Below are 26902 nucleotides of genomic sequence, written 5' to 3'. Positions count from 1 at the left end.
TTCCCGGAGTTATCGTCGTGTGTAAACGGTTAAGAATCCGAATATCCTTTCACTGTAAACCCCTACTAATCCGAATACTCTAAAATTGATGAATCCGGGAACTTTTACGAATCCAAAAAAACTCCTTTAGTGTAAACCTAGTCCTAGATCGACCACTATAATGTTCATTTGTCTACCAATGTTATGATCTGCAAATTTCAGTCAATTGATCAAACAACCAAAGTAGAAAAGATGGATTTTTTCCCAGTATGATCGAAACTTAAACGCAATTTCTTCCTGGGCTAATTCGATTCAAGAAATTCCGGGTTTTCTAGCTGAGTTTGAGCATATTGTGTAGGTACAAATTTTCTACACAGCTAGAAGAGCGGAGATGCCACCACGCAGTTAGTAGTTTATAGAAATTATGGTATTTCCACTTGACTTTATTTGTCAGTCAATGATTCAATTGCCATAAACCATAGAGGATTGGTTAAGTGTATCTCTAAAACTGCCACTATATTGTAAGTTATCAGTGAAATCAATAAAATAAACAAGTGTTAAAATCATTTCCCGGAGTACTGTAGAAACGTTCTTTATCAGGGATGTCGTGGGTGTTGCAATGCAAATGAAAAAACATATATATTTATACTAACTTAAACAACAACAACAACAACAACAACAAAACATTTTCCATTATTTTATCTACACAACGTTTCAAAAATTGCTTTCATCGGATTGCTGGAAACGAATATTTTACTCGAGAGTGGCTATCCGCGTCACGGAATTGTTTACATTCCAAGGGCGGATTTTGGGCAAAATATATGAGAAACACAGGCCAAGGCGGGCGACTTGAAATCATTTGCCCAGAGATGTTTTTTGATAGCCTAACAGGTGGGTGTATATTTGACCCTTAGAAAGTGTTTTTATGGTATCTAAAGTTATAGCCCATAGAAAAATATGGCGATGTTTTTATGCAATAATTCCCTTGCGACACACTGTAAAATTTTGCGTGACAGTTTGATCTCTTTTCGGGCTCAAAACTAACTTTGATTTATTTTATTTTTCGCTCAGTCATACCACGAAGACCTGAACTGAATATAAAATCCATTGAAAGATTCTCAAGTAGCTGTTCTGCGGAGCGCGAAGCAATCAAATATTCGGAAAATTCAGCAAAACCGGAAGTAGATTTTGAGCCCAATCGGGTCGAAATCGTTTTTGGCGTATTTCTACCAAAGAAAGCTGTATTAGCAGAAACTAACTATGGTCCGTTTCTATTCTTACTAGGACCTATCTATGGACAAAATACAAGCAAAATCAATTTTTCGACTTGTGCCATTGATAGGCGATTTAGGTCCATTTTTATAGGCATTCACTCTTAAGGCTTTCTTTTTGAGCGAATTATGAGATTTGGAATTTTTTTCGTGGTTTATTAAATTATATACTAGAAATATGCTAATAACCATTGTGAAGTAGTACCCATGTTAATTTTTTTTTCTTGGACACTACTGATTTTGTTTTATTCTTACTTGTAGTACATCAACAGGACCGGTGTCCGAGTTTGTATAAAGGAATTGTACGCGAAAAAGTATGATCCTCTGTCCATCTCATATACTGTTCTGTCAGGTAGGGACAAACAAATGTCTTGTTGGTTTTAGTTTTTCCTTTATCAGCGATGTATGAGTTTTGGTCTTCTGTTCTTTCAAGGTCAGAGATTTATCTTAAAAAAGAAAAATGGAACCAAATTTTGGGTGAGGGGGGCAAAACATGTTAAATTGGAAGCGTGACCGTGTAACACAAACAGATAGGTGTCTCTGAAAACACAGCTACAGGACAATCACTTTATCAGCCTCTCTTACTTATGGTGTATTTCTTTGTATCTACAGACATTTGTCAGCCAAGGTGGACCTACTTTGGTGGTTATTGCTACTTCACGAGTCCCGCATGCGCTTCATGGCTGACCGCTGAGTCAAACTGTTCTGCGATGGACTCTGATCTGGTGACTGTACACAACCAGGAGGAGAATGTGTTTATTCAACACCGTCATGACGGCGATAAGTCCTGGATAGGGCTGAATGACCGCAGCGTTGAAGGCTGTTTTGTCTGGACAAACAAAGAAATTAGCAGCTTTAGGTTCTGGGCTCCAAAGCAACCAAACGACTGGAACAACGAAGATTGTGTGCACACTTTTGGAACGAGGCATGGATACACTTGGAATGACTACCATGCAGTAACTGCTTCAACTTTACTTGCTTTACAGGTGAGAAATCTATTGTTGGCATAATCGATCGCCATTTATTAACTGTTTGATTGGTAGACCGATTGATTAAGGTATGCTTTTAAGTAAGTTTTTCTGCGAGAGTTTATTGTTAACAGCACTTTTGAGGCAAAGATGAGTAGTTGCGAACAATAATAATTTCCATTAAAAAAACAAACGCGCATTTAGGGCGGGCAAGACTGTGTGCTCACACTAGGAGCGAGGCATGGATACACTTGGAAGGACGCGCCATGCAATAAGTGCCTCAAGTTTACTTGTTTTACAGGTGTCGTTGATCGATCATGATTTATTAACTGATTGACCGGTGGATTGAGTGACCGAGACACGCGTATGGGATTTAGTTTTGCGGAGGAAACGTACTGTTAATAACTCTTTTGAGGAAGAGAGTAGGAGCCGTAAAGAATAATTTCAATAAAAAAAAGATATGCGCCTTAACACAAGGAAATGTTACAGATTTAGGCTTAATAGACTACATGTAGGTTGCTTAATGCTGTGTTAAATTGTTGCAGACCTGGACGAGTGTAATACTCATACTCATAACTGCGACGTCAATGCGGATTGTGCGAATACCGTGGGCTCATATTCCTGTACGTGTAAAGTTGGATATACTGGAAACGGACAAAACTGCAGTGGTAAGTCAAAGAAACCAACAAGCCAGGGAACGAACAAATTAAACGCGCTTGGAAATTAATGAAGAATACAACTTGATAATTTTTTGATATTTTATTACCGCTTAGCAGCTCAGCTTCGAGATTTCGTCATTTTCACACTCCTATAGATGATTTAGTACACAGCAGCATTGGTTAGCTTCCTGTGAAAATAAAACAGTCTAAAAATGCTCAATTATTGTTAAAGATGCTTTGTCTTCCTTTTATATGACTGTAAATAGGTTACCATGATAGCAAAGAAAACATCCTTTTAAAACACCCTTTATTTCAGCTTCAAGGGCTCATAACTCCAAAATTAACTTGGTGAACTCAATTTTTTATCGTGGAAGTGCAATAGGCACATTTTGCAAAGTTTGAAAAAAAAAATGTATGAAGGGAATCCAGGACCATCGTTAATTGTCAAAAATTTGACATGGCTCTCAATATGCCTTACATAAGTAATTTTTCCAAATTGTCCATGTAGTTTCAAAGCGTAGAAAATTCTTGGTGGTCCAAATGGGTTGTACTGTTATGGTAATCCATTTTGCCATGAGAATGACCAAAATCTGTCCATCAATGATAACGCATCTTTGTGACGCCACTATTGAAACGTTAATTGATATAAAGTGCTGGTATTGATCCGTAGAATAGTGTAACTGTTTAAAAATGATTGAAACTGTTGCCAGTTGCTCCAAAATCGTGGTTGGTTATGTTTTTTTCCAATTGTTACGTTTTCCCCGGCGGCTTCCTCAACTTTTGTGCGATATTTACTCCTTTAACTTTGTTTTAGACGTAGACGAGTGCTCTTCAAACTCACATAGCTGTGACGTGAATGCTGTCTGTAGTAACACTCCAGGATCTTACACTTGCGCCTGTAAAGCTGGATATTCTGGAGATGGCAAAACTTGCAGCGGTACGTCAGTATCGTCACAAATTTCTAGCATATTTCTGTTCTCAGCTTGACTGAGTCGTCGTAATAAAATGACAAGAACTTTAAAACTGAAATGATTTATTTCTGCTGTGTTATCAATGCTGACTGTAGTAACACTCCAGGATCTCACAGTTGCTCAAGTAAAGCTGGATACTCTGGGGATGGCAAAGTTGTACTGATCAGTTTTTTAATACAAACTGGAAAATTAACATTCAGCACCCACAACTTCACGAGCATGTTAGCTTATTTACGTTACTAATTGACATTCAATTGGTTAACCCATTGACTCCCGAGTTTTTTGCGCGTTTTTTGAACATTTTGGAGATTTCAGCCTGGATATGAGCCAAATTAGCTCCAATCTACGTAAAACACAAACATTATTTTGGAGAACTGAAAACGCAATGTCCTTTTAGAGCAAGGCATTTCCTGTCATTCAACAGTCTGTGGGTTCCAGGTTTCCTGACCAACAAGAAAATGTTCGTGTCTTAGGTGAAACTAATAGTCATGATACCTGTTACACGCGGCCCTTCCTGCGATCATCGTCATCCTGTGGACAACTACTTTGTCGCTCAGTCGAAACTTCTTGTCCCACCGCCTTCCCCAATCACCGACCTCAGTACAGACTGTCTATGTCTATGTTTGTTTTTAGTTTGTCAGTGTCATTTTTCAGTATGGCGGACTTTCATCCTCATCTTTCCTGAAGAAGATTTCAATTAATGTTTTAACGGTTTATTTTCAAATAAAATCATCATATTTGTGGCCATTTATCCCAAACAGTTGTTAATCTACCTTTTTCTTCAGCAAACTAGTGCGAAGCCTAGCAAAGTTTTCGATATATTAATTTCTAAAAATGTCTCGCAATAAAAGGCATTTGCAACATGACAGCATGCCTTTCTTTCCACTAGTATCGCGTTTTACGACATTTTTGCTCGGGCATGCGCCTTTCCTTTTTCTCCTTTTATCTTTTTGCTGCAGTGATTCACCTTCCACTGGACCTGCTTCCAGTTCAAAAATTTCTGAGAAAGCATCATCGAGACGGCCAATTTTTACCACGGAGTAGCCAAGCGTAGTCGCAGGAAATTTTGCTCCGAAATTTTCATTCAAATTTCCGAGCGTTTTCGTACATATTTTAGGCTCCATTGAACCGATCACTCTGATGTGGGTATTATTGGAAATGTATTTTCCTCCTGCAGACCTTGAGTATAGATGATATCAATTTTGGTCAATGGTGATGACGTTAGAAGTGGAACAAAGGCCAACGCTTGTCACAGCCGGTTACGTCCGGCACTGGAGTCAATGGGTTAAATCTACTTCAGTTTCCGGACAAGTCGCAAAGCCAAAAGCTATAAGAAAGATGCGCAGGGTTTTGACAGCTTCAATTGCAGAGCATCATGTTAAAAGATTTTTAGACGGATGATTCCGACTTTCTGAAATAACACATTTGTATATGCACGAGTTTTAAATGTTTAGAAGAAGATTCGCAAGAGGCTTCTCAGTGAAAGGAACATCACCAGAATTAAGCCATTCGTACAGAAGAAAGTCTCACTATGTGCAATGCATCATTATAAGTTTAACAGTACCACAGCGATAACCAATAATTATATAAAGTTTTTTACATCAAGATCGGGTTGATATTTCCAAGGAGTCAATTTTCTCGGGTGTGTGAAATGCTCCAGTTATTTTCAAAATCATCAAATCATCATATCATCGATGAAATCAAGTCATCCTACAAATGGCAGGTGTTCAAAGGATGGTTAACGCTATCCAGAGGACAACTGCAATCCAGAGAATAAAGTGCTGTCAAAACAAATTTAGTGATTAGATTCATGTAAAAACTAAGTGAGGTGATTTATCCGGTGGATTGCGTTATCCGCCAGTTGAACAACTGGCACCTGTTTAGGAATTCATATGTGGCCACCACGAAATCGCTCAATCCTCAGACTACCTTCCTCCCTTTCTATAACGTTATTTGTTCCACTTTTCCATGCCAAGGGTAATACCTCACTTGAGGAAAAGGAAAACAAAAAAAGACACAAAACAAAATAAACAAACAAACAAAAAGTTACTAACACGAGCCTCACAACTTTTGTTTTTCAACGCTTATAGATATCGATGAGTGCGTCAGCGGTGTACACGATTGCCACAATTCAACTTCATGTACAAACACTGTTGGATCCTTCAGTTGTTCGTGTAACCATCCTTATACTGGAGATGGAAAAACGTGCAGGCTCGTGGCAGGTAAATATGTCGCATTCATCCTGTGTTACTGTACAACGCCTGGAATGCTGTAACTCTGCGATACAGAGAAGCGCAATATATTTTATTTCAAAATGAGATATATTTTGCGATATATTCCAATACATTTTGTTACAAAATGATACTTGTCAAATTTGATTTCCATTACCAAAATATCTTAAGCGAAGGTATAGGGGATAAATTTTAAAATTATTTAAATAGCTAGCCTGAATTTACTAAGATTGACTTTCGAGGGTTTTTTAGAGTTTGCAGATAAAAAACAAACAAACAAACAAACTCACGTTTTCTATGTCTATCCATGAAAACATGCACAGGTGACCATAAACTCCTACCTATTGGAGATGACACAACAGAATACACATTTGGCTTTAATACACCGAATCATGTTCTAGAAATTCAGAATTGACGCTTCCTTTTTCAGTGTTAATTGCAATTGTTGTTGATTTTCCCTTCCTTGCGAAATAAATGTTGAAGCGAAAAACAGCATTTGATCTCTACTTAAGAGGTCTGTAAAACAGAAACAATGAATGGCATTTTATTTATCATCGATATTTCTCTAAACAAACTTGCTTTGACCTTGTTATTGTTACTCTTGGTCTTCTATGGTCAAAGACTAAATACCTTTTAATTCGCTGGATGGACAAAAGAGAAGAAAGCTCTAGTTCAACTAGAAATCAAAAGGAGGATAGTGCTGGGAATTCACGCAAAATAACATTTTCAGAGTGATAATTTCCTATGGGGTCTATTCTTCTTTAAGTCACGTGGTGTTTTTGTTTGTTCGGTTTTCAATCTTAAATTTTGGAAGCGGAAGAATCGCGCAGATCTAATACTTACTCGGCAGAAATGTGGTGCTTTCGTTAAGAGATCGCTATCGAGTTGTTTACCATTTCCAAATATAAAAAAAAATAAGCTAGAAAAAAAATAATAATACGCAATTTTGGTCTGAACAAAAATGGTAGGACTTTTTTACCTTGCATGACTGGGAAAAGTTTCGCCAAGAAAGATCTTTCCCCAAACGACAATGACATCAATCTAAAACCGGAGCAGGAAGCTGCCATTAGAGTCTAGTCCGTGGACAGGATGTCCTTGCAATCCAACTATCAAATACTTGTGGGAGTGAAGGAGGAAATTTCAAAAGCTCATGGTCTGTCCAGTGTAAAATGGGGTTGACGGGGCTACACCACTCCAGCACTCCTACGGTTTGTGGCATTTGTACATTTGCCGTTCTCTTTTTGGTCTCTCCACCTTTCTTTGCCTCACATGTGTTTATGAGGGGAACTTCAAGTTCTGTTATTAGGAGGAATTTTAAGTAGACTGAGTGGATCCCGCGGCAGACAGTGTTAGTGCTTTTGCAAATGTTAGAGGTCATAGTTCTTCATGGTCACCGCTGTCATCTACAGGTCGTTTCGCAGAGTTTCACACCTCTTTTTATAATTTTCCATATCCTTACACTTTGTAGCGACTCATTTTTATTGCAAGATATGTTTTAAAGTCTCTAAGTATTGGCTTTCGAGGGGAAAAGTCTAACATATTTCGTAAACTTGAATTGTGCACTTATATTGTGCCGCCCGACTGGTTGATTCAGTAGAACTGTTTGCACGTACAGCACTTTGCTTCTTATCACGTTATCACGGATATCATATCTTCGAGACTGCCGTAGCTTTACTTCGAGAAAGCTATATATTTGTTTATAAAATAACTGAGATACTACGCTACGCACGTGATTGGTCAATTGGTCTCTAGAGTTGCTAAACCTATGTTCAATTATACCGGTATATCACGGTTCCCGATCTATAGCAGGGAACTTGAGAACTCGGAACTCTAGCGATAACAAATGTAACAAACAGTTTTACCTTTCACTGGCAGAGATATTAATCATACGAATGATTTTTCATTCAGCATATACATGGAAATTTGTAAGGAAAGAAAGGACCAGAAGTTGGTCGTCGTATAAAGCTTTATCTTTTTTCCACGGCAAAAATTAAGGAAGATTTATTAAACCCCTTTTTCGGTGCTTTTCACGGTCTGTGGAGGACGAAGTCAAGGGGGCTAGACTGATCAATTTAGGTTGTCACAAAAGCAGGGAAAAGATTTCTTTCTACCAGAAATTTTAAGTTTAAACTCAATGCATGCATGCATAACACGATATATGAATTTGGTTTCCATAAGCTTAGCTTTCAAGCAGTATAGTTTTCGTATAGCAAAATACAGAGAGAAACACGGACTTCATAGCCTTCAGCATAAGTAAGTAAATTCTGAATAAATTTCGGGGGCAGCGTTTCTGTAACTAACCTTTATTCCATTCGCAAAACTTTGGAAAGTTATAGTTAAACACTGCGTTGAATCACTTCGCCAAGCACACGAAGTGACTATTTGCACACTTTTCGTACAGCCTTTTACTTTCGCGATGACCGATCAGTACACCTACGAATCCCTGCATTTTCCCGTCAGAATACTTTTGTGTTTCTTAATATACTTTTTGCCTTTCACGGATAACCTTTTCCTTTCCTTTCTTAACACTTTCTTAGCGTGAAATATTTTCGTCGCTTTGCTCTGCGGATTTCGTGTCCGGCGCTGAGTGCTTTCGTTCTTTCAGTCCTATGATTGGTTTGTTGCATCATCTCATGAATGTGATGAGAATAAGCAACTTGATCACGAAAGTAAAATACATTTTCCTCTCATTGACAGACTTTTTCCATAGTTATTACCTAAAAGCGATAGACCACTCTTTCTATGAGTTTACCGGCGCAATAAACCATTTGGGATGTTGGGAGAACACTCGAAAAGCTTGTCGCCGTTAGGCGAATGATTTACAAGCTTTTCTCGTGTTCACCCAACATCCCGCGTGGTTTATTGCGCCAGTAAACCCATAGAAAGAGTGGTCTATTGCTTAACTAAAGCACAAGCGTATTGCTTGCGTGTACTTTGAGGCGCTAAAATGAGTTGGAACTGACCAAACATATCCTGTGCAGCCCCTTGAACATTTTTTAATGTCTTAAAGATATATACCTTTTGCTGCGCATTGACCGTTTTCGCTGAAAAAGGTATTCTTCATTAAACGAAATAAATTTTATGTTTGCCTTCTGCATTCGTAAGACGGTCTAGGGACACGTATTTCAGTAGAAAACTAAAAATCAACAAGTGCTGTTGGTTGAAGAAAGTTGCATACAGTCTCGAAAAGGTGTCTGTTGCATATTTCGGTCATTTAACAGCACTATCAAGTGACCAGCGCGACGTCTTACTTTTAGGGCTATGTTCATTTTATTTATTTATTTATTTATTTATTCATTTATTTATTTATTTATTTTTTGTCTTCTTCTTCTTCGACCATAACCCTATGTGGGTAAAGGGCCAGATTTATTTTTTGTCATTATTACTTCAATTTTTAATGGATTTAAGGTAAGGTGCTATATGATCTCACCCAATATTAAGAAATTACAAAAACTCTGAATAAGAACAGAATGTATGCATAAACAAACACAACATTGTTTAAACTTTTCAGTTTGTTTGTCATGTATAGTTGTCAAGCCCACATAGTTATTTACACGAGATCTACAGTTAAACGTACTTTCGGTGTTCTTAAACTTACTCGGTGGACTGACCTCCTATAATTTCTTTGTAATGATGTAATTGCAAATTGACGTCACTGTGAACTGATCGCCAAATTGAAGTTCAGCTTGGTTAACAGATAAAAATCTTTGTTTCTCAGAATGTCAAAACTATCAATCTTTAACCAGTGCTGACAGAAAGGTCACTTACGGCAACGACCACGGCCTGTGTGACAGTGGACTTGGTCCTGGCTGGTTCCGTTTTCAAGGGGCTGCGGGAACTAGAATGCCTACTTCGTGTCCACCTATAAACAGGTGTAACACTTATGCAACTGGCTGGTTAAATGGTGGTCATCCTACAGTGGCTGATGGAAGAGTCACCAGGCAGGTCTGCTTTCACTGGAATTCAAACTGTTGTTACTGGTCTACAAACATTCAACTGAGAAACTGCGGCTCTTTCTATGTGTATTACTTCAACGGTACACCGATCTGTAATCTTCGCTATTGTGGCAGTAACTAAGTCAAAAAATACAGTTCCTACATGAACGCAGTGAGTAAACCTCAAATTTTTATCAAAGAAAGCAAGACGATTACAAGTGATTCAGAAACGTCGATACTTCAGTCCACCTCGGTACTGAAAAAAAGAAATAATGCTCTATCTTGATTTAGTTTAAGGTGGTACACATCGTTTATCAATCGTTATCCTACATTGAGTATACCTGTACTAGAGTAAACACTAGAAAAAATTAAATGTTATACGGCTAAAAATTATACATTTTATCATAATTTTCAGTTTTTCTTAATATCGAATATGGAATATAATTAATCCATGACGTGGTTTTTGGAGGTTTACTGAGGGCATATAATCAGTTTTGTAATAAATACATGGTTCAGAAGTAATTACTTGAGTTCCAAAAACAACAACAACTACAAAAAAAAACAAAACAAAGAAATAGAAGGTAGTTAATGATTAGTCTACAGGGCACCATATTTCGTATACATTTTTGCGTATTTTCTTCGGAATGTCGATTCACAAGTTAAAACATAGGAAGAGCTTAACATCTGGAACAGCATAGAAAATTGATTAAGAGAATCGCAGGCTACAACGCTAATGTTACTTACTGACTTGAAGCTTCCCTTGAACGAGTCCGCGGAGTATAGTATCACGCGGACTGCATGTTCCTCGACTATCACCCTCCACGACACAAGTGGTGCCAGGGGACGAGTCAGTGCTTCTTGCGTATTCCGTATCGAGGAGACTTGAGATGACATTCAGTACTGCTTTACTTTTACTGTGACACAACACCATACTACACTGGTCATATGCATGTTCCCGCCGCTTTTCTTTAGTCGGTGTGCCCAGATTGAGTCCGCGCTTCACAGTCATGAAATAAAAATAGGTTCATGTGATTTAAACAGTGGCCGACGAAAAGAGCGACTAGAGAGAACGTTAAAGAACAAAACTTGGTAATATCGCTAGAAATTGAAGACGAATTTGTTGTAAGATACATAGCGTTATTGAAAAAATAGATTGAGTAACTTAATTAAAGAAGATATTCAGAAAACTGTCAGTTTATCTATTTTTTTTTGTTCGTGATGGAAGAAACAGAACATTGGTTAGAGGGTAGTGAAGGGTATTTTCGTGATTCGCGAATGGCCTAATTTTTTTCCCGTGAAATGTGTTCTTCTTGTGAATCGTGATATCATTAGAAGCCGTGAACCGTATTTTTTCAAAACAATTCTCCGTGAAATGATAAAAAAGTATTTAATTCGTCGTGAACTGTGATTCTGGTTGTTTCTTCTATTATTTTCGACCGTAATTAACAATATTGCGACGCCGTGACAGGACAATCATCCCCCGTCATGTTCTTGCTCGAATTTCTTTTTGCTGAGCCCAGAATAAGAAGTGGGCGAATGATAAAGAAATCTAAATAACAAGGCTGAGTCCCTGGGAGTTATGCAAAGATGCCATTTTTTTTTTCGTAAAACGTGAAATGCCGATTTTACTTCCCGTGAATTGTGAAAGGCCCCATTTATTTTCCGTGAGACGTAATCTTGACACCGCCCCCTCCCCCCCCCCCCCCGCCCCGCCCCTCTCTGCCATGGTCAGGTTAATTAGTCGTCTGCCTAATAATGGGCCAGGGAGGTGCGATGGCCTCATGGTTAGTGCGCTCATCTCCGTATCAAGCGGTTCGGGTCCGAGTCCTGGCCTGGGACATTGTGTTGTGTTCGTGGACAAGACAAGAGTAGATTTACTCCTATAGTGGCTTCATGTTACAGAAGCAGAGATAAGCTCCGGCTTGATGGGCCACTCGGCTAGTATGCAGACATTACCTTCACCTAGTAGTAATGGGCCAAAAAAAAATGTCTGCCAAAAGTTTTCTTACACATTGTTAGTTGCAGTTTTTTGTTTTGTTTTGTTTTGTTTTGTTGTTTTGTTTTTTTTTCTAACGCACCTATCGCAAATTGCAACATTACGTTACATGTTGTCTTAATGTCTCCTAATAATCCGAGCTGTCGTAAATTGTAATAACACTTTGTCGAGTTCTGTAAGAAGATTTTTACAGTTTTCCAGAAAGCTCCTTTTTCATCGAATAACAGTTAAAGATGTCTCGGTGAAAAGCAAGTTTAGCGCTGAGAGCAGCGTAATCGGGGCATCTCGGAATACTTTATATGTTTGTTTTCTTTTCTCAACGACAACAACATTTGCCTTAGCAGCATCACTCTTTTCAATTCTCTTTGTGCGTAAAATCCTCGGCAAGTATTTTTGTCGCCCCAACACCCTTGCGCTAAAATTCTATTTAATCGACCGAAATTGCACGCAACTGGGTATGAAAGAGTTTTGAACAAAACAGGTTTTTCATTACAAATTATGAGGCCTACGCGACTAGTCTGACATATTGAAGTCTTGAATTATTTCCTTTGGTCGCTCTCAGCCAGTGGAAAATTTTCATGCTGATAACGGAACTAACAATAATTTTTGTGGACCTCTCGTGCAGCGGATTCGTTCGACTTCTACACGCGCGTCAACTCGAACTCGTTTCCTATTGTTACTCGAGCACCTGCTTATAATAGGCTAACATAATGGCACAAGGTGATTATTGCTAATAGCTCATTCAATGTGGATCAGTTACCTTTGAGGAAGTCTATCAGGATGAGCTTTGAAAGGAAATGAAACTACAGTACAGTAGTATATACGGAACGAGAAGACGTCTTCGTTATTCAGTTTAGTTATAATTACGATTTATGATATAAACACGAGTGTTTTACTTACTGGAAAATAAACCAACCGCTCAAACTACATTCGGTACCCAAGTGGCGTATTTTCCATATCCTCGCTTGTGAGGATATTGATGACGTCATTTTCCACTTTTTCACTGTTGGTTGTTGCAACAGTCAGTTTGTCTATATAAAAAAAAAATGCACGGTTGTTAGAAGATATGAATTTTATTCTCTCGTGTTAAAAACAATAAGAGGGAACGTATAGGAAAGAAATTCAAAAGAAAAAGAAAAATTATTTCGCATGTATTTCAGATAAACTACGTAAACTTAACAAATTGACGTCAGTTTTTCATGCGTCTGTCCTGTTATTGATCACGAATTCGTCATAACATTGTCAAAGTAGCTGTGGATCTGCAGACTACTTTGACAATGTTATGACGAAATTCAGTGTCGATAATAGGACAGACCCATGAAAAACTGACGTTAATTGTTTTTTACGATAACAAATTGTCAAATTGTCCGCTCTCGTTCTTGACGCATTGCATAAATTATAAATTCATGTGTCTGTCCGATTATTGACAATGATAATTAGCCAATGAGCGCGAGAATCTCTGCAGTTATCGTAAAAAAAAAGATAATTACATGGAAAGGCTAGATATATAGAGACGTTTTCGTTTCTCAGTGACCTCAATGGCGTTTTGAAGTTTCAAAACATCTGTTATTTACGTTCTTAATTTGAAAAAGTGGGGCGAGTTTTTTTAATCCAATCGTTTAGCGTTGTAATGCAAGACCAATTCCTTCACGACTCTCAAATGAAAACCATTCTTAAAGATGCTAACAGCTGGCTTAACTATTTAAGTTTAACTGTATATCACGGATCGCTTCAGAAACGATCATTTTTTTTAGCAGTAAACAATGGAAACCTTTCAAGAAATGCGTCTCGGGCAAATCGAAGTGATGACGGCGCAGCGACGAAAATTGACGTCCAGTCATGCAGTAATAGTGTACTTGAACTGAAATAGTGATAGATCAAAATTTATTTGTAAGTTCTAGGTTAAATTCAGTCGAGGAAACATATGACACGGAAGTTCGGTATTATGACAGAAATTCTCAAGGCCGGGCCAATTCCCTCTAAGAGAAGCGCCTGCAGGGAATATGGTAGTTGTATTTATCAAAACAGATATCCAGTCCAAGATGATGGATAAGCCGACAATCTACAAGGAGAGAACTGAGCGAGAAGTGAAAAAGACTAGGATAATCGTAATGAATTTTGATCAACAAATCCTAATTGCTGCAATAAACACCAAGTAAAAACATTTGTTTCTGAGGGCGTGGTTCAGAGTCAGTTTACCCTTTAATATTTTATTTATTTACTAATTATTTACCGTTTACTAGAATGTTCTAAACTTTAGATAGCATTACAGACGATAGCTTCGAATTTCACACTCTCTGACAAGCTTTTCCTAAAAGGTACCCGGATAACTGTGAGGATGATCACCTTAGTCGCCTTTATCTCGGAGTTCTCACCCCTAAGAAATCAGCGCTGATAAGAAAGGCTTCCATTTTTAAACGCAGGCAATTGTTATTTAATTCACTGCTTGTGTTCGTTGAGGTAACCAACAGAGTTAAAATCCTCAATGCGCACAGTAAATCCGTATTGGTAAGTAAAGTCTGCATATGAGTCAAGTGGCCCGTCAGGCCGGAGCTTATCCCGGTTTCCGTAGCATGAAGTGAGCTAGGAATATTTCTACTCCCACCTGGATGGGATGCTGGTCCATCGCAGGGTTACCCACAGCATTAAAGTCGCCGGTACCCACGTACACGCCTGGGTGGCAGGCGAACAAGAACACAACGCAAGAACACAACGCAAGAACACAACGCAATGTCCTGGCCAGGGCTCGAACCCAGACCGCTCGATCTGGAGTCGAACGCACTAACCATGAGGCCACCGCGCCTCCCACGTATAACTGTTTAATATTTCCATCATCCAACGCGATTGACGGGATTTCGCTAGAGGGTGCTCTGTTTTGGCGGCGCGGTCACGAGAACTTCGGCTTGGCCGCCCTCGTGAGATACTCCGCGGGTGAAGCAAGGCGCTCTCGCAGACAAGGCACTTACAACAGGGCTCTTGCAGCAATGATTGCGCAAAAAAGATCCGAAAACAAGAGAGACTGATCAGAGGCTAAGGTGGGTGCATAGATCAGTCCAAATGGGACAAATCAGGGCAAGTTTACACACAAACTAAATTATCTTATTTTGAAACGAATTTCTTACAAGGTTTTGCTCCATTTTGCGACGAAACTCTTGACCGGTTGGTTCCTAAGAATAGTGGTTTGCCTCTGTAAATCGATTCGGGATCGTCTCCTCAATACAAAGAATATTCGTGCATTTGTCCAAAAAGTTCTTTTTTTTTAATCTAGCTTCTGCATGGATTTTAGTCTAGCTTTTTTGGTTTTTATTTTTTAACATTTATTTATTGACACACAACAAAAAACTTTGTTGTCTAATCACTCTGCAGTGAAATGAAACCAAAATAATTTCTAACTTAGTACAAGTAAGAAAACACCAGTCGCATAGGTGGGGGTGGGGTGGGGGGTGCATCTCGTTTATTGATAAAAAAAAAATAAACATAAGTAGCCCTAGGATAGTTATAAATACAACAAATGTACTAAACAAAAACACGTAAACTTTACTACAACAAAATTTCTAGAATGAAGCGATCTAAAGCGGTGATGCCTTCGAGTGACAACTCCTAACAGACAAACTCCTTAAATATTCGATTCTTAGCATAATAACGTAACCTGCATACCAACGAATCTACATACCAGCACACAACTATCTTACAATAACAGCGTGATAAATTATATGCTGCCGTACTTACAATACAAACTACTACAAACTAAAGGACAATTTGATTTCTACATTACTTACAATATTTTCATTTAACCTGCTCACTTACAAAATTGAAGCTAATACAATAAATTCTTAATTGTACACTGCTGACAATGCTTTTTATCACCTTTTTAAAGCAAAAACCAAAAGAAAAAATTAACAACCACACCACTAAAAATAACGCACACGAGCAACTAGCACTAAAACTAACGTAAATTACGTTATATCGCTAAAGATTTTAGGCTACATTACACAGAAGGACAATGCAAAAAATAATTACAACATGAAGTACAGAAACTCAAAGAAATAATAAACATGGCACCACGGCCACATTCGTTATTGGGAATATTAAAACAGGCATTGTAACATTTGTGCAAAAAAGTACAAAGGAAAAAAAATCGCAAATGCAGAGAGTGGTCCACTTAGCTTCGTATTTTCTGCAGTTAGAGTTTTTAATGGTCGTTTGTCGTTCACATTTTACCAGTCTTCCCAAATCAACTGATTAATACTCACGCGGCTTCAGAGCATCGAGAAAAACCTGTCTGGTTTTCCCGTCACTGAGCATTTTAACGCAGCTGGACATTCTATTGACGATGTCCTTGTTCGTGGAATTTTGCTCCGCGGCGTGACCTCCCAACAAAAGCGGTTGGAGTTGCGCTTGATTTTCAAACTCGCCACCAGTCATCTGCGCGGCCTAAATTCCGACTTACTTTTTTAATTTCAATTTCAGATCCATGGCGTATGCAAACGCTGCACTGATTTCAACGAACATGGTTCTCCACTGCTGAAGGGCCAATCCCGAAACGTCTGGGAACTTTACCCGATATATGTCACTTTTATTCGTGATTATTCTTATTGAACACTTTCATGCAAGTCTTTACCCAAGTGCCACGCAGCTGACGGACACTTTTCGGTAAATCCTTGATTAACATATTGTTCACAAAGAAACAACATTGCCTACTGAGGTTGGCGGAAAAAAAACTACCAGAACTACTTAAACCATGCTGATTTCTTAGACCAAGGACAATCTTTACGGAATGCATCAATTCATTGATACGAAATGCAGTTAAGAAAGGATTAACGACTGAATTAAGAAAAAGAAATACTGATAGTGACTCTCTGAGCGCGAACAACCACTTTCCACCACGGCAACCATTGCAGTTTGCTTCTAGAAGAATTGCTACAAAATATGGGATGATTGAGGTAATTAGGAAAAGTAAAATGAGAAACGAAGTTGTAGCAATTTTTCGTTCCATTTGGGCAGTTTTTAATAGTCTCCTATCGAGAAGTGTTGGGTTGCTGGGCATGGATGTTTGCCTTTGAAAATCAACTCGGGAGCGTTTTCTTAAAACGAAGAATATCCCCGTGTAGGCTAAAATGGTCGTCACAAGAGGAAATGTCGTGTGCAAATGTATATCTATTAGAAGGTAAACATCAATTGGAATTCCAGTCAGTTGGATTGAGGCAAAAATCGATGAAAAAACCACTATGCTTGTGTTGCATAAAGCAAGTTTCCTTGGTTTTACTTTGTGAAGATAGAAATGAGGAAACACTACAGCCACGAAGCGATCCACTGACATCGCCGTCACCAACAGAATAGAACTGTTAACTCCAATGTAACCCAATATTCTAGCAATGTCGCCTTCTTGTGTGATTTTTTTATCACCAAAAGCGCACAAAAATCGAGTTATTGCTTCTGAGGAGCAAACCACGATTCCAACATACAGATCAACCGCTGACATGAACACCAAAACTATCGAGAACGTTTTCCTGAAGCAGCGAAGAGGATTTCTGTACAACGCGGTCAACACAATTGCATTAGGAACAGAAATGACTATTGACAGCAGCGCAAAAGGTATTCCAGTTCCAAGACACAATGATTTCTCAAAGACTCTCTCCATTGCAAAGCTAAAAGGAAGGAGAATCTTTTGTTACTGAGACAGAAGAATACGATGGTGTAATATCGTTGTTCGTCTTTGGATGGGAGCAAACACAAGGTTCTAGAAAAGTTCTGAATTTCCGTCATATTTTCATTTTATATCCTCTCCCCGTCACTACTAATCAAACAAAGAAAGAGCTTTGTTTTCCTGTATTTACTTTTTGTACAATTAAATTAAACTGCAAATTTAACGAGTTAGCAATACTATTAAAATAACACCTGCCATGAAATAAAGATTGGTGCGTTAAGCAGCAGAGCCACTGTTTGAAATTATTGAAACATATATATTTCCAAACTAAGTAGTGCCCTGAATAATCTAGACGCTGTGTTTTACAAGATTATCCCCGTATAATCAGACTATCTAGCCGGAAATAATTGTCCACTTTTCAGTTGCCTAATTAGCGAGATTACAAGTTCACCCAGTGTAAAACCAAACACCACAATTTAAATGTAGTTTCTATAGCCATGGCCATTTTAAAGGAGAGAAAGATAGAAACCAAACACATGAAGACTTACTGCCAACATCGCGTTGAAAGTTTCAAGACACTTTCTCTCGCTCTATCCTCTGATACAATTAATCATGCATTATTTATTATTTTATTGCATCTTTAAGTACCGTAAACTGATCTAGGGGAGGCCTGCCCCCCCCCCCCCTCTTTACTTTGGGTATAAAAAGAAAAAATCGCAGAGAGAAGAAAAGCCAGCAGAGCAAGCAACCCCCCTCCCCACCCCCCCTTAGCTCAAGATCTGGATCCACCACTGGCCGCTTACAAGCCCAGGGCTTCTACAACTTCGTAAGGGTTTTTAGATGAGCTGATAAACGGAGGGGCTTATGTCCGAGGGGGCTACTACCGGAATTTAAAAAAAAAAAGGTTTCGAAATGAGCTATAGCTGTACATGTTGATGGAAACATGTTTTTCATTTAATGGTAATTAAGCTTTAAAACATCATAATAAAAAGAAATTCAAAACAAGGAAAGCTAGAGGGGAGTTATGTCCGGAGGTGGCGGCTTATAACCGGATGTATTTTTTGGTCATTTTGTTGGTAGATGGGCCTATACCCGGAGGGCTTTATAAGCAGCAGTTTACGGTATGCCTGTATACAAAAGTAGGATTTGATGGTTTTTGCTTATTAAAATAATACAAAGATCTTATAAAGATTTGTTATACGCTAGGGAAGTTTGTTCCCCAATCGCAAGACAAATTGCGCGAGACGCTGCCTTAAACGGCTTCGAAAAATTCTTTGAGTATTTCCCAAGGTTTTCGTTGCAGTAATAATTGTTTACCCATAGAGTGAACCTTGATTGCACTTCGTATTTTTACTTTTTTTACTTTTGAACTTTTTCTCTTGACTTTATGTAATGCTTCCTGTAACTAAAGCGTTGCTAGACGTGTTCATCTAAAGGGGTGTTTCAATGGGTAGCTTTCGGTGCAAAATGTATTGCAGCATAATTACGAGACAATGAGTAGGGAGAAAAATTTCCTTCTATAGTGCTAAAGTTTTTAAAGGCATCATTGTGTATATTACGACAATATTTCTACAGGTTTATTAGATTTTTGGAGATACGTTTGGCTAGTGACTTTTCACAAAAGATAATGGTGTGGCAGCGGTGGGATTCGAACCCACGCCATCGAAATGACTGGTGCCTAAAACCAGCGCCTTAGACCACTCGGCCACGCTACCAGCTCTTCTTACAGTTTTGATATTATTTAATAATAAGACTACTCGCCCTCGTTTTCTAGTAATTAACTGGTTTTTGTTTTGTTTTGTTTTGTTTTGTTTTGTTTTGCTTTGCTTTGCTTTGTTTTGTTTTGTTTTGTTTTGTTTTGTTTTGTTTTGTTTTGTTTTGTTTTGTTTTGTTTTGTTTTGTTTTGTTTTGTTTTGTTTTGTTGTGTTTCTTGTTGTCGTTGTTCATTCATCCTATTTTCGTTTTAGGCTTGGCTTATAAAAATTTGGCGGGATGTATCTCCCCAGAACGAACTAAGATCTGTTCGTTACATTTTAAGCCAACTGTTTCTTGTAAAAGTTTGACAGGTGGCCGATATTTAATAGATGATGCAGCATCTCCCAAAAGGAAGGCGTCACGTAAGCGGTCGCAACATCCCTCTTCAGCAGTTGAGATGCCAATCTTCCGTAGCGTGAGCGAAAACAGCGATCCTCCGCTTCGGACGAAATCAGCGATTTGCGCGCACATTAATATATATATTGCAAAGCTAGAAAAACAAATAAAGTCTCTACCGCTAGAAATTAAGCATCCTTTGAAGAACGTCGACGAGCTTCTCAACAGCCTGTTTGGAATGACAAGATTAAAGACTCTGATTCGGACATCAATTTTTACACGGGATTTCCAAATTGTAAAACCCTTCTAGTTGCTAAAAGTTGTTTTAAACCCAGGTGAGAATGGTGAGAACATTGTTTATGCTAACAGCACTACAGAAGATTTAGAATTTTCAGTATCAAGTGATGTGGATTGGTGCCAGGGCATCGAAAACTCAGTACCCTGGATGACTTCTTTATGGTCCCTGTCAGAATGAGGCTTGCGTTATTTGAACTTGATTTGGCCCACAGATTCAGAGTGCATGCTTCCACAGCAAACAGAATCTGCATTTCCTGGGTCAATTTTTCGTACTTAAAATTGGGCTACCTCAACATTTGGTCGGACAGACAGAAAATAGACAAGGCAATGCCCCAGTCATTCAAGGACAAATACCCCAAAACAAGGGTCATTATTGATGGAACAGAGATCAAATGTTAGAGCCCATCCTCTTTACTTTTGCACAGTACAAGAGCCATAAAATATGTAAAGACCTCTTTGAACCTATTGGTGTTGGCGGCCTAAACATCCCCCCGTTTCTTGGTTTGCGAAGTCAACAGACCCTTTTAAAAGTCATTACCACTCAAGAAATAGCATCAGAGCGAATTCATGTAGAAAGTGCCATAAACAAGGTGAAAAACTTCTACGTTTTTGATCAAGCTATTCCACTGTTTTTAGCTGGTAGTCTGACTCAAATGTGGACTGTTTGTAATAATTAGTAGGTGGTTTGTATCTCTAAATATCAGGGAGGTGTCCTTTTAAAACTTTACTTTAGTAAGTAGAAGTAATTTGTCATCCACTGATACCGCTTGCTAATGTTGCCATAACAGTGACTGTGCCAGTTGTTGGGACAGCACACACTTCAACTGGCACTGGTAGTGCCTTGAAATATTTAGCAAAGTGCTTAAAGAAAAACTGTTCTAATTTTACCAACATAGTGGTAACAAAGTCTGCATTATAGTAAATACGTTTAATGACCATCCCTTGAAATGTGTAGGTAACAAAGTGGCACCACCTTGCCTCTGTTATTCCCATTTGCCCTTAAACCTGATAATAGAATTTGTGGTTTGTCTTTAAAACTGGGAAGCCATCATTCAGCTGCAGATTAAATTGACTATCACCAGCACATGCTGTCTTGGGCATGACATTTCGGTGTTTGCAGGGGCATTTTTTGGTGTTTGCAGGATGATTTTTCGCCCTATGGATGGACTCACTCTGGTTTTAACCACTTCTGCTTCGAAGATAGTCATGGATGTTTCTCCGATGGTTTTCTTCCTGGCAATTTTAGACGTGAATTTAGCCTGGTTGGATCTCACGTGGTTATAAGACGGCAAGAGCTCAGTAGTCTTGAAGTGTTCCAACCATGCTCAAAACAGGCTAAGCATGGGTCTACCTGTTTAGTTCTTCCCTCGAAACCTTTTGTCATGGATTTGACAGTGCATGTTGATATATCTTCAAATCCAGGACCTGAATCTAACCAAGAAACTACCTCAAGGTCGGTTGGATTATATCATCATTCGTTTCGGTCGCCACAACTTATTATATATTCAAGAAGTGAGTTGTTATCAGTGCGGCGTTTTTCGCCGGCTCGTTTGCCTTTTCATCTGGTTTCGGTCTTAAAGGATTTCAGTTTGCTTCGGACAAGAGGATGTAGAGCAGGTGTATGGGCGAAGTCACGAACGAAGCAGAGGAGCATAAGGACGGTTGTTTCAAATCGAAATGATCGTTTTTCGAAATTTGCATCTTTGCTTAATCGCGACAATCTCGTGAAGGTGCAGATCTCACAAGTTGCTAACACCCAGGATACTTCTCACGCGATCAACTTTTGTTTGCTCAATTCCAGGTCAATAAGGAATAAATCTAGCGTACTGAAAGACTTTGCTGTTGACAAGGATATTGATCTTCTTGCTTTGACGGAGACGTGGCTCAGACCTGGAAATATTGATTGTGTTGAGATTGGTGATTTATGTCCCACTGGTTATGATTTTATCCACATTCCACGGGAATCGAGAGGTGGTGGTGTCGGCTTGCTTTTCAAAGAAAGTATGGATATTAAATGCAAAAATAGTGAGTGGAACACTTCCTTCCAGTCGTTCGAATTCTTGGATGTTCGTTTCAAGACCTCAAAGATGATCAGGATGATAATTATTTACCGCCCACCGTCATCTGTGCCTTTGTCAACATTTTATCGTGAATTTTCTCTCCTGCTTGAGGAATTGGCCACAGCATCAGGCGAGCTTTTAATTGTCGGTGATTTTAATCTACATGTGGATTCTTCGCGTGATGTCAACGCATTGCATTTTTGTGACCTAATAGCGTCTTTCGATCTGAAACAATGGGTGACTACGCCGACTCACACAAGTGGTCATATCTTGGATTTAATCATTACTAGAAATCAGTGTAAACTTATAGACAATGTTATGGTTCATGACCCTTTGATTTCTGATCATTACGCTATTTTTATGCATTTATTATTGCACAAACCACAATTTCCAACAAAAACTATTCGCCACCGGAAGCTGCGTTCGACTGATTATGCTGAATTCAATGACACTATCATGAATTCGTCCTTGTTTGATGAATCACGGCGTGATTTGGATTCGTTAGTTGATTCCTATCATCGGGTCTTGAAGTCCACCCTTGATGTTTATGCCCCCGAAAGGACCCGTAAGGTAGTTCTTCGTCCTTGTGCGCCTTGGTATTCAACTGACATTAGTGTTCAAAAGAACATAAGGAGGAAGCTCGAACGTAACTGGCGACGTACAAGATTACCTGCAGATAGAGAACGGTATGTGTTTCAGAACAGTGTTGTTAATGACATGATTGCCTCCGCGAAGCACACATTTTATTCATCAGTGATCCAGGAAAACTCAGGGAACTCTGGACTTCTTTTTAAGACAATAGAGAAGCTTCTGCACTCCAATCCAGTCCAGCGTTATCCATCTGGGCCTAATAACTGTTCTCTGTCCGAATCATTCGTTGAATATTTCAGTGACAAAATTGTTAAAATCCGCAATGATCTTGACAAAGTTGATGGAACTCTGAATGACGGTCAAGTTACTTCATGCAATGCTGAGTCTGAAAGCTGTCGAGCTGGTCAGCTGCTAAGTGAATTTAAACTGGTCACTGAGGAGGTCGTATCTGGTTTCGTGAATCGCCTGTGTTCAAAGTCCTGTACACTTGATCCAATTCCATCTTCAGTGTTCAAAGGGTGCCGTCATTATCTGCTTCCAATGATCACTCGTATAGTTAACTTGTCTCTTACAAGTGGCCAAGTACCTGATAGATTCAAGGTTGCCATGTTGGAGCCGTTGTTGAAAAAGAGTGGAGCTGATCATGAACTATTTTCTAACTTTCGTCCTGTCTCGAATTTATATTTTCTATCCAAAGTTACGGAGAAAGCAGTTGCAGCACAATTAATGGACCACCTTAATGATAATGAAGGCTTATTAGAAGAATTTCAGTCGGCATATAAATCTCATCACAGTACAGAGACTGCTCTTGTGAGAGTTCAAAATGATATTTTGAAGGCTATTGACAATAACAGATCGGTTATATTACTATTGCTCGATTTATCGGCTGCGTTTGATACTGTCGATCATTCGATTTTGTCATCTAGACTACAGAGTCGCTTTGGTATTAGGAACACTGCTCTTAATTGGTTTCATTCGTACCTTCACTCACGCGATCAGTTTGTTTCTGTTAATGGAATTGAATCGTCAAAGAAGAATTTACCCTACGGGGTACCACAGGGTTCTGTACTGGGACCCTTGTTGTATTCCCTTTATACAAGTCCGCTGGGTGACATAGCCAGAAAGCATAGCATACCGTTTCATCTCTATGCAGATGACACACAGTTGTACTTGTCGTTTACGTCCAACTGTCCTAATCATCTATCAAGCTCAAAGATGGCCGTAGAATTATGTGTTAAGGACATTGGGGACTGGATGCTGCGCAACAAACTTAAGTTAAATCGGGATAAGACTGAACTTTTGGTTATTAGTTCTAAATATCGTCCACGACCACCCCTCGACTATATACGAGTTGGTGATGAAGTAATCAAGTCTAGTAAACAGGCCAGGAGTTTAGGAGTTGCATTCGATCAATGTTTGGATTTCAAAGAACACGTTAAAATAACTTGCAAGAGCGCATTGTTCCGCATTCGTAGTATAGCTAAAATTAGGCGATACCTATCCCAGAGTACTACTGAGACTATTGTTCACGCTTACATAACATCGCGTTTGGACTATTGTAACGCCCTACTGTATGGTCTCCCAAAGTATCTGATTAATAGACTTCAGCTTGTACAGAACTCAGCAGCTCGCCTTGTTACCTTGACTAGAAGGCAGGAACACATCACACCAATACTAGGGAGCTTACATTGGTTGCCAGTTCATTTTAGGATTATTTCCAAAATATTGTTGTTAACTTACAAAGCTCTGAATGGACTGGCCCCTGATTACATTAGAGACCTACTGCGATTTAACATTTCTGGTCGGACACTAAGATCTTCAAACAACAGGTTGCTTGATGAGCCTAGAGCAAATCTTAAAACGTATGATGAAAGGGCTTTTTCCGTGGCGGCACCAAGGCTCTGGAATAAACTACCCCTCCAGATCAGACTTTCATCATTAGAGGCAGTTTTTAAGGCTAATCTTAAGACTTATCTTTTTAAGCGTGCATTTGATTTGTAGTTTTTTACTTTTTATTTGTAGTCTAATTGTATTATATAGCGTATTTAATTCTTAGGATTTTAACTTTTAGGATTTAGGATTTTAGGTTTTTAAAGAATTAGGATTTTAATGTTAAAGTATTGTAAAGCGCCATGGACAATTGGTGGAAAATGGCGTTATATAAATGTATATTTATTTATTTATTTATTTAATTTCAGCAATTTCCTATTGGGTGTCCTTTGTCTCATCAGGCGGGCTTTACATTCATGTTCAATACCGTTTAACAAGGGCTCTGGCAAATTTCTTAGGTTTCCAGAGGTATTCATGTCCCTAACAAGCCGCTTAAGAAAAGAATTACTGATAGATTTTCGATTTAAAATGTCTCCAAATGTTGAAGCTGTCGATCTGGATCTGCTTTCACTCCACCATCGGCTATTGTTGCGTTGTGTTTGTGTTTCATACCGAGTGTAACAGCATCCTCCTGTTCACTTATTTTCAAGGAAGCATAAAATTACTGATGTTGTGAAGGGCACCATGTGACAATAAACAGGGGGGAAAATAAGATACTGGTAAAGATGGATAAATTGTTATGGGAACACTGTCACTGTTACGTTGCTTGGAAAAGTCAACATTGCATGCAACTTTGAAGTTTCCTTCAGTGGGTGCCATTTGATAGCTGAAATATCCTCCCAAGGGTGCAGGCCTAACTCTGGTCGGTACTTTTTCACCCTCAGCATTCATGTACGCACTGCGCCCACAATTCTTGCTCAACTTTTGCAAATGGGCTTTGAAACCTTCAATCTTTGGGGCTGTCTTAATTGCACGATACAATGAACAAGAAATGCCAGGTGACGTTTGTACTGAAGTGCTAATTTGGGTTTCTTAAAAACCATGTTCATCAATGGTTCTGATGAGATGCTTCTTCCTCTAGGCTTGTGCCACTGCTGGGGAAGGGAGGTGCAAACCAAATAATTAACAATTAGATTATGAGTTCGAGAGAGGTGATAGTTGATGAGGCCGAAGGCCGAATCAACTATCGCCTCATAGAAATCGAGAGCGAATAATCTAATTGTTTTAGTAGAATTCTAACTGAAATTAACGCAAATAACGGTTTCCAATTATTTTTGTACGCATTATTGAACTTCACACTATAACAAAATCGCAGGTATTGAAATGTCCTTGGTAAATTTGCAGGTGTTTACGCGCGCGCACCCGTTAACTCAACAATTTCATGATTTTAAGGTCAAGAAACTCTTATTATCCTTCTTTTAGTCGTCTCAGGAATTTAATGATCCATTTACATCTAAACTTTCTGCCAAAAATTCGGAAAAACGATAAAAACGTCGCATTCGTGGACGACCGACAGCCACCGCACTCTAATGGCCATAGTATACGAGTAGCTCAACCAATCAGATTGCAGCATTTGCATTAGTATACTAGTAGAATTCTACTAGTCAGGAATAGATTTCGTTTTTGTCATGTAGTAATGAGAAACAAGATACATTAGGCCCACAGCATGATTATAAAAACCCTAGAGATCCAGGTACACAGGTGCAAGATGATGCAGGGACATATAGGGTTGTTTAGTGGAAATTGCTAACCTATTGTTACGCGGGGATTCATTTTTCCGCAGACTTCGATAGCAAAGGCCTCTGAAGCAAAAGGTCTTGCTTCCCTTGTGGTGCTCGACTAAAACATTGTGGAGGTATATATCCTTCAATAAAAAAAAAAAAAATTCGCACCACAGTCAAACGGTTTCATCACCATGTAGTCAGGGGAATCTTGAATGTTTTTAACAGAGTTTCTAACATACTTCACAATAGAATTCTACGTGCATAGGGGAAAGTCGTCCAAAATTTTGTCCATATCTATCTCTTGGGGACAGAACCGGAGTTTTTCTTCTTTCTCTCTAACAATTTCTGAATTACTCTTTTTAGTTTGAACAGAAGAGGCTGCTTTCCCTTGATCGCCATTTTCATTTTGCTGAACGCCTGTCGTCGCTGCGGGTGAAGTGTTTGGAAATACTTCTTTCGCTCTAGGAAGTGAATAGATGACGCCTATCTTAAAATTGTCATCTTTCTTTCTCTTTTGATCTTTAATAATCATTATTGATACACCGTAAAAAAATCATCAGGTACAATAATTCCAATAAAATGTCTAAGATCCTAAACCTAAAATTCTAATACTAATATTATATTAACTTACAACAATACATCAAATACAAGG

At 38.8% G+C, this 26902-nt stretch overlaps 2 protein-coding genes, 1 non-coding gene and 1 pseudogene across 4 annotated transcripts in view; 2 read left to right on the top strand and 2 right to left on the bottom strand.

Annotated features, from left to right (window-relative positions):
- Positions 1-11201, top strand: part of LOC149104474 (uncharacterized) — a 20204-nt pseudogene extending 9003 nt beyond the window's left edge. Inside the window, exons 11-16 of the transcript XR_016201196.1 lie at positions 1512-1602; positions 1863-2236; positions 2764-2886; positions 3692-3814; positions 5939-6070; positions 9798-11201. The product of XR_016201196.1 is annotated as an uncharacterized LOC149104474 (transcript). The remainder of the gene's footprint in view (positions 1-1511; positions 1603-1862; positions 2237-2763; positions 2887-3691; positions 3815-5938; positions 6071-9797) is intronic.
- A 4326-nt stretch (positions 11202-15527) lies between these two features.
- Positions 15528-17797, bottom strand: LOC149104473 (uncharacterized). The gene has a single exon (XM_089272194.1). The coding sequence runs from the start codon at positions 17649-17651 to the stop codon at positions 16587-16589; it is 1065 nt and encodes a 354-aa protein (XP_089128320.1). The 5' UTR covers positions 17652-17797; the 3' UTR covers positions 15528-16586.
- Positions 17798-19290: 1493 nt separating this feature from the next.
- Trnal-uag (transfer RNA leucine (anticodon UAG)) lies at positions 19291-19372 on the bottom strand. Its single transcript has one exon. It is a non-coding gene; the product is annotated as a tRNA-Leu (tRNA).
- A 2055-nt stretch (positions 19373-21427) lies between these two features.
- On the top strand, positions 21428-26715 carry LOC149104471 (uncharacterized). The gene is made up of 4 exons (XM_089272236.1): positions 21428-21498; positions 21847-22791; positions 22996-23278; positions 26614-26715. Exons 1-4 carry the CDS (start codon positions 21428-21430, stop codon positions 26713-26715), a joined length of 1401 nt encoding a protein of 466 aa, XP_089128362.1.
- The last annotated feature ends 187 nt before the right edge of the window (positions 26716-26902 follow it).

The sequence above is a fragment of the Orbicella faveolata genome, unplaced genomic scaffold (genome assembly GCF_042242905.1).
Source record: "Orbicella faveolata isolate gen_17 unplaced genomic scaffold, um_ofav_v1 contig_34, whole genome shotgun sequence".
In the NCBI taxonomy this organism is placed as follows: domain Eukaryota; kingdom Metazoa; phylum Cnidaria; class Anthozoa; order Scleractinia; family Merulinidae; genus Orbicella; species Orbicella faveolata.
Note: the sequence above shows the minus strand (reverse complement) of the source record. Positions and strands in the feature narration are given on the sequence as shown.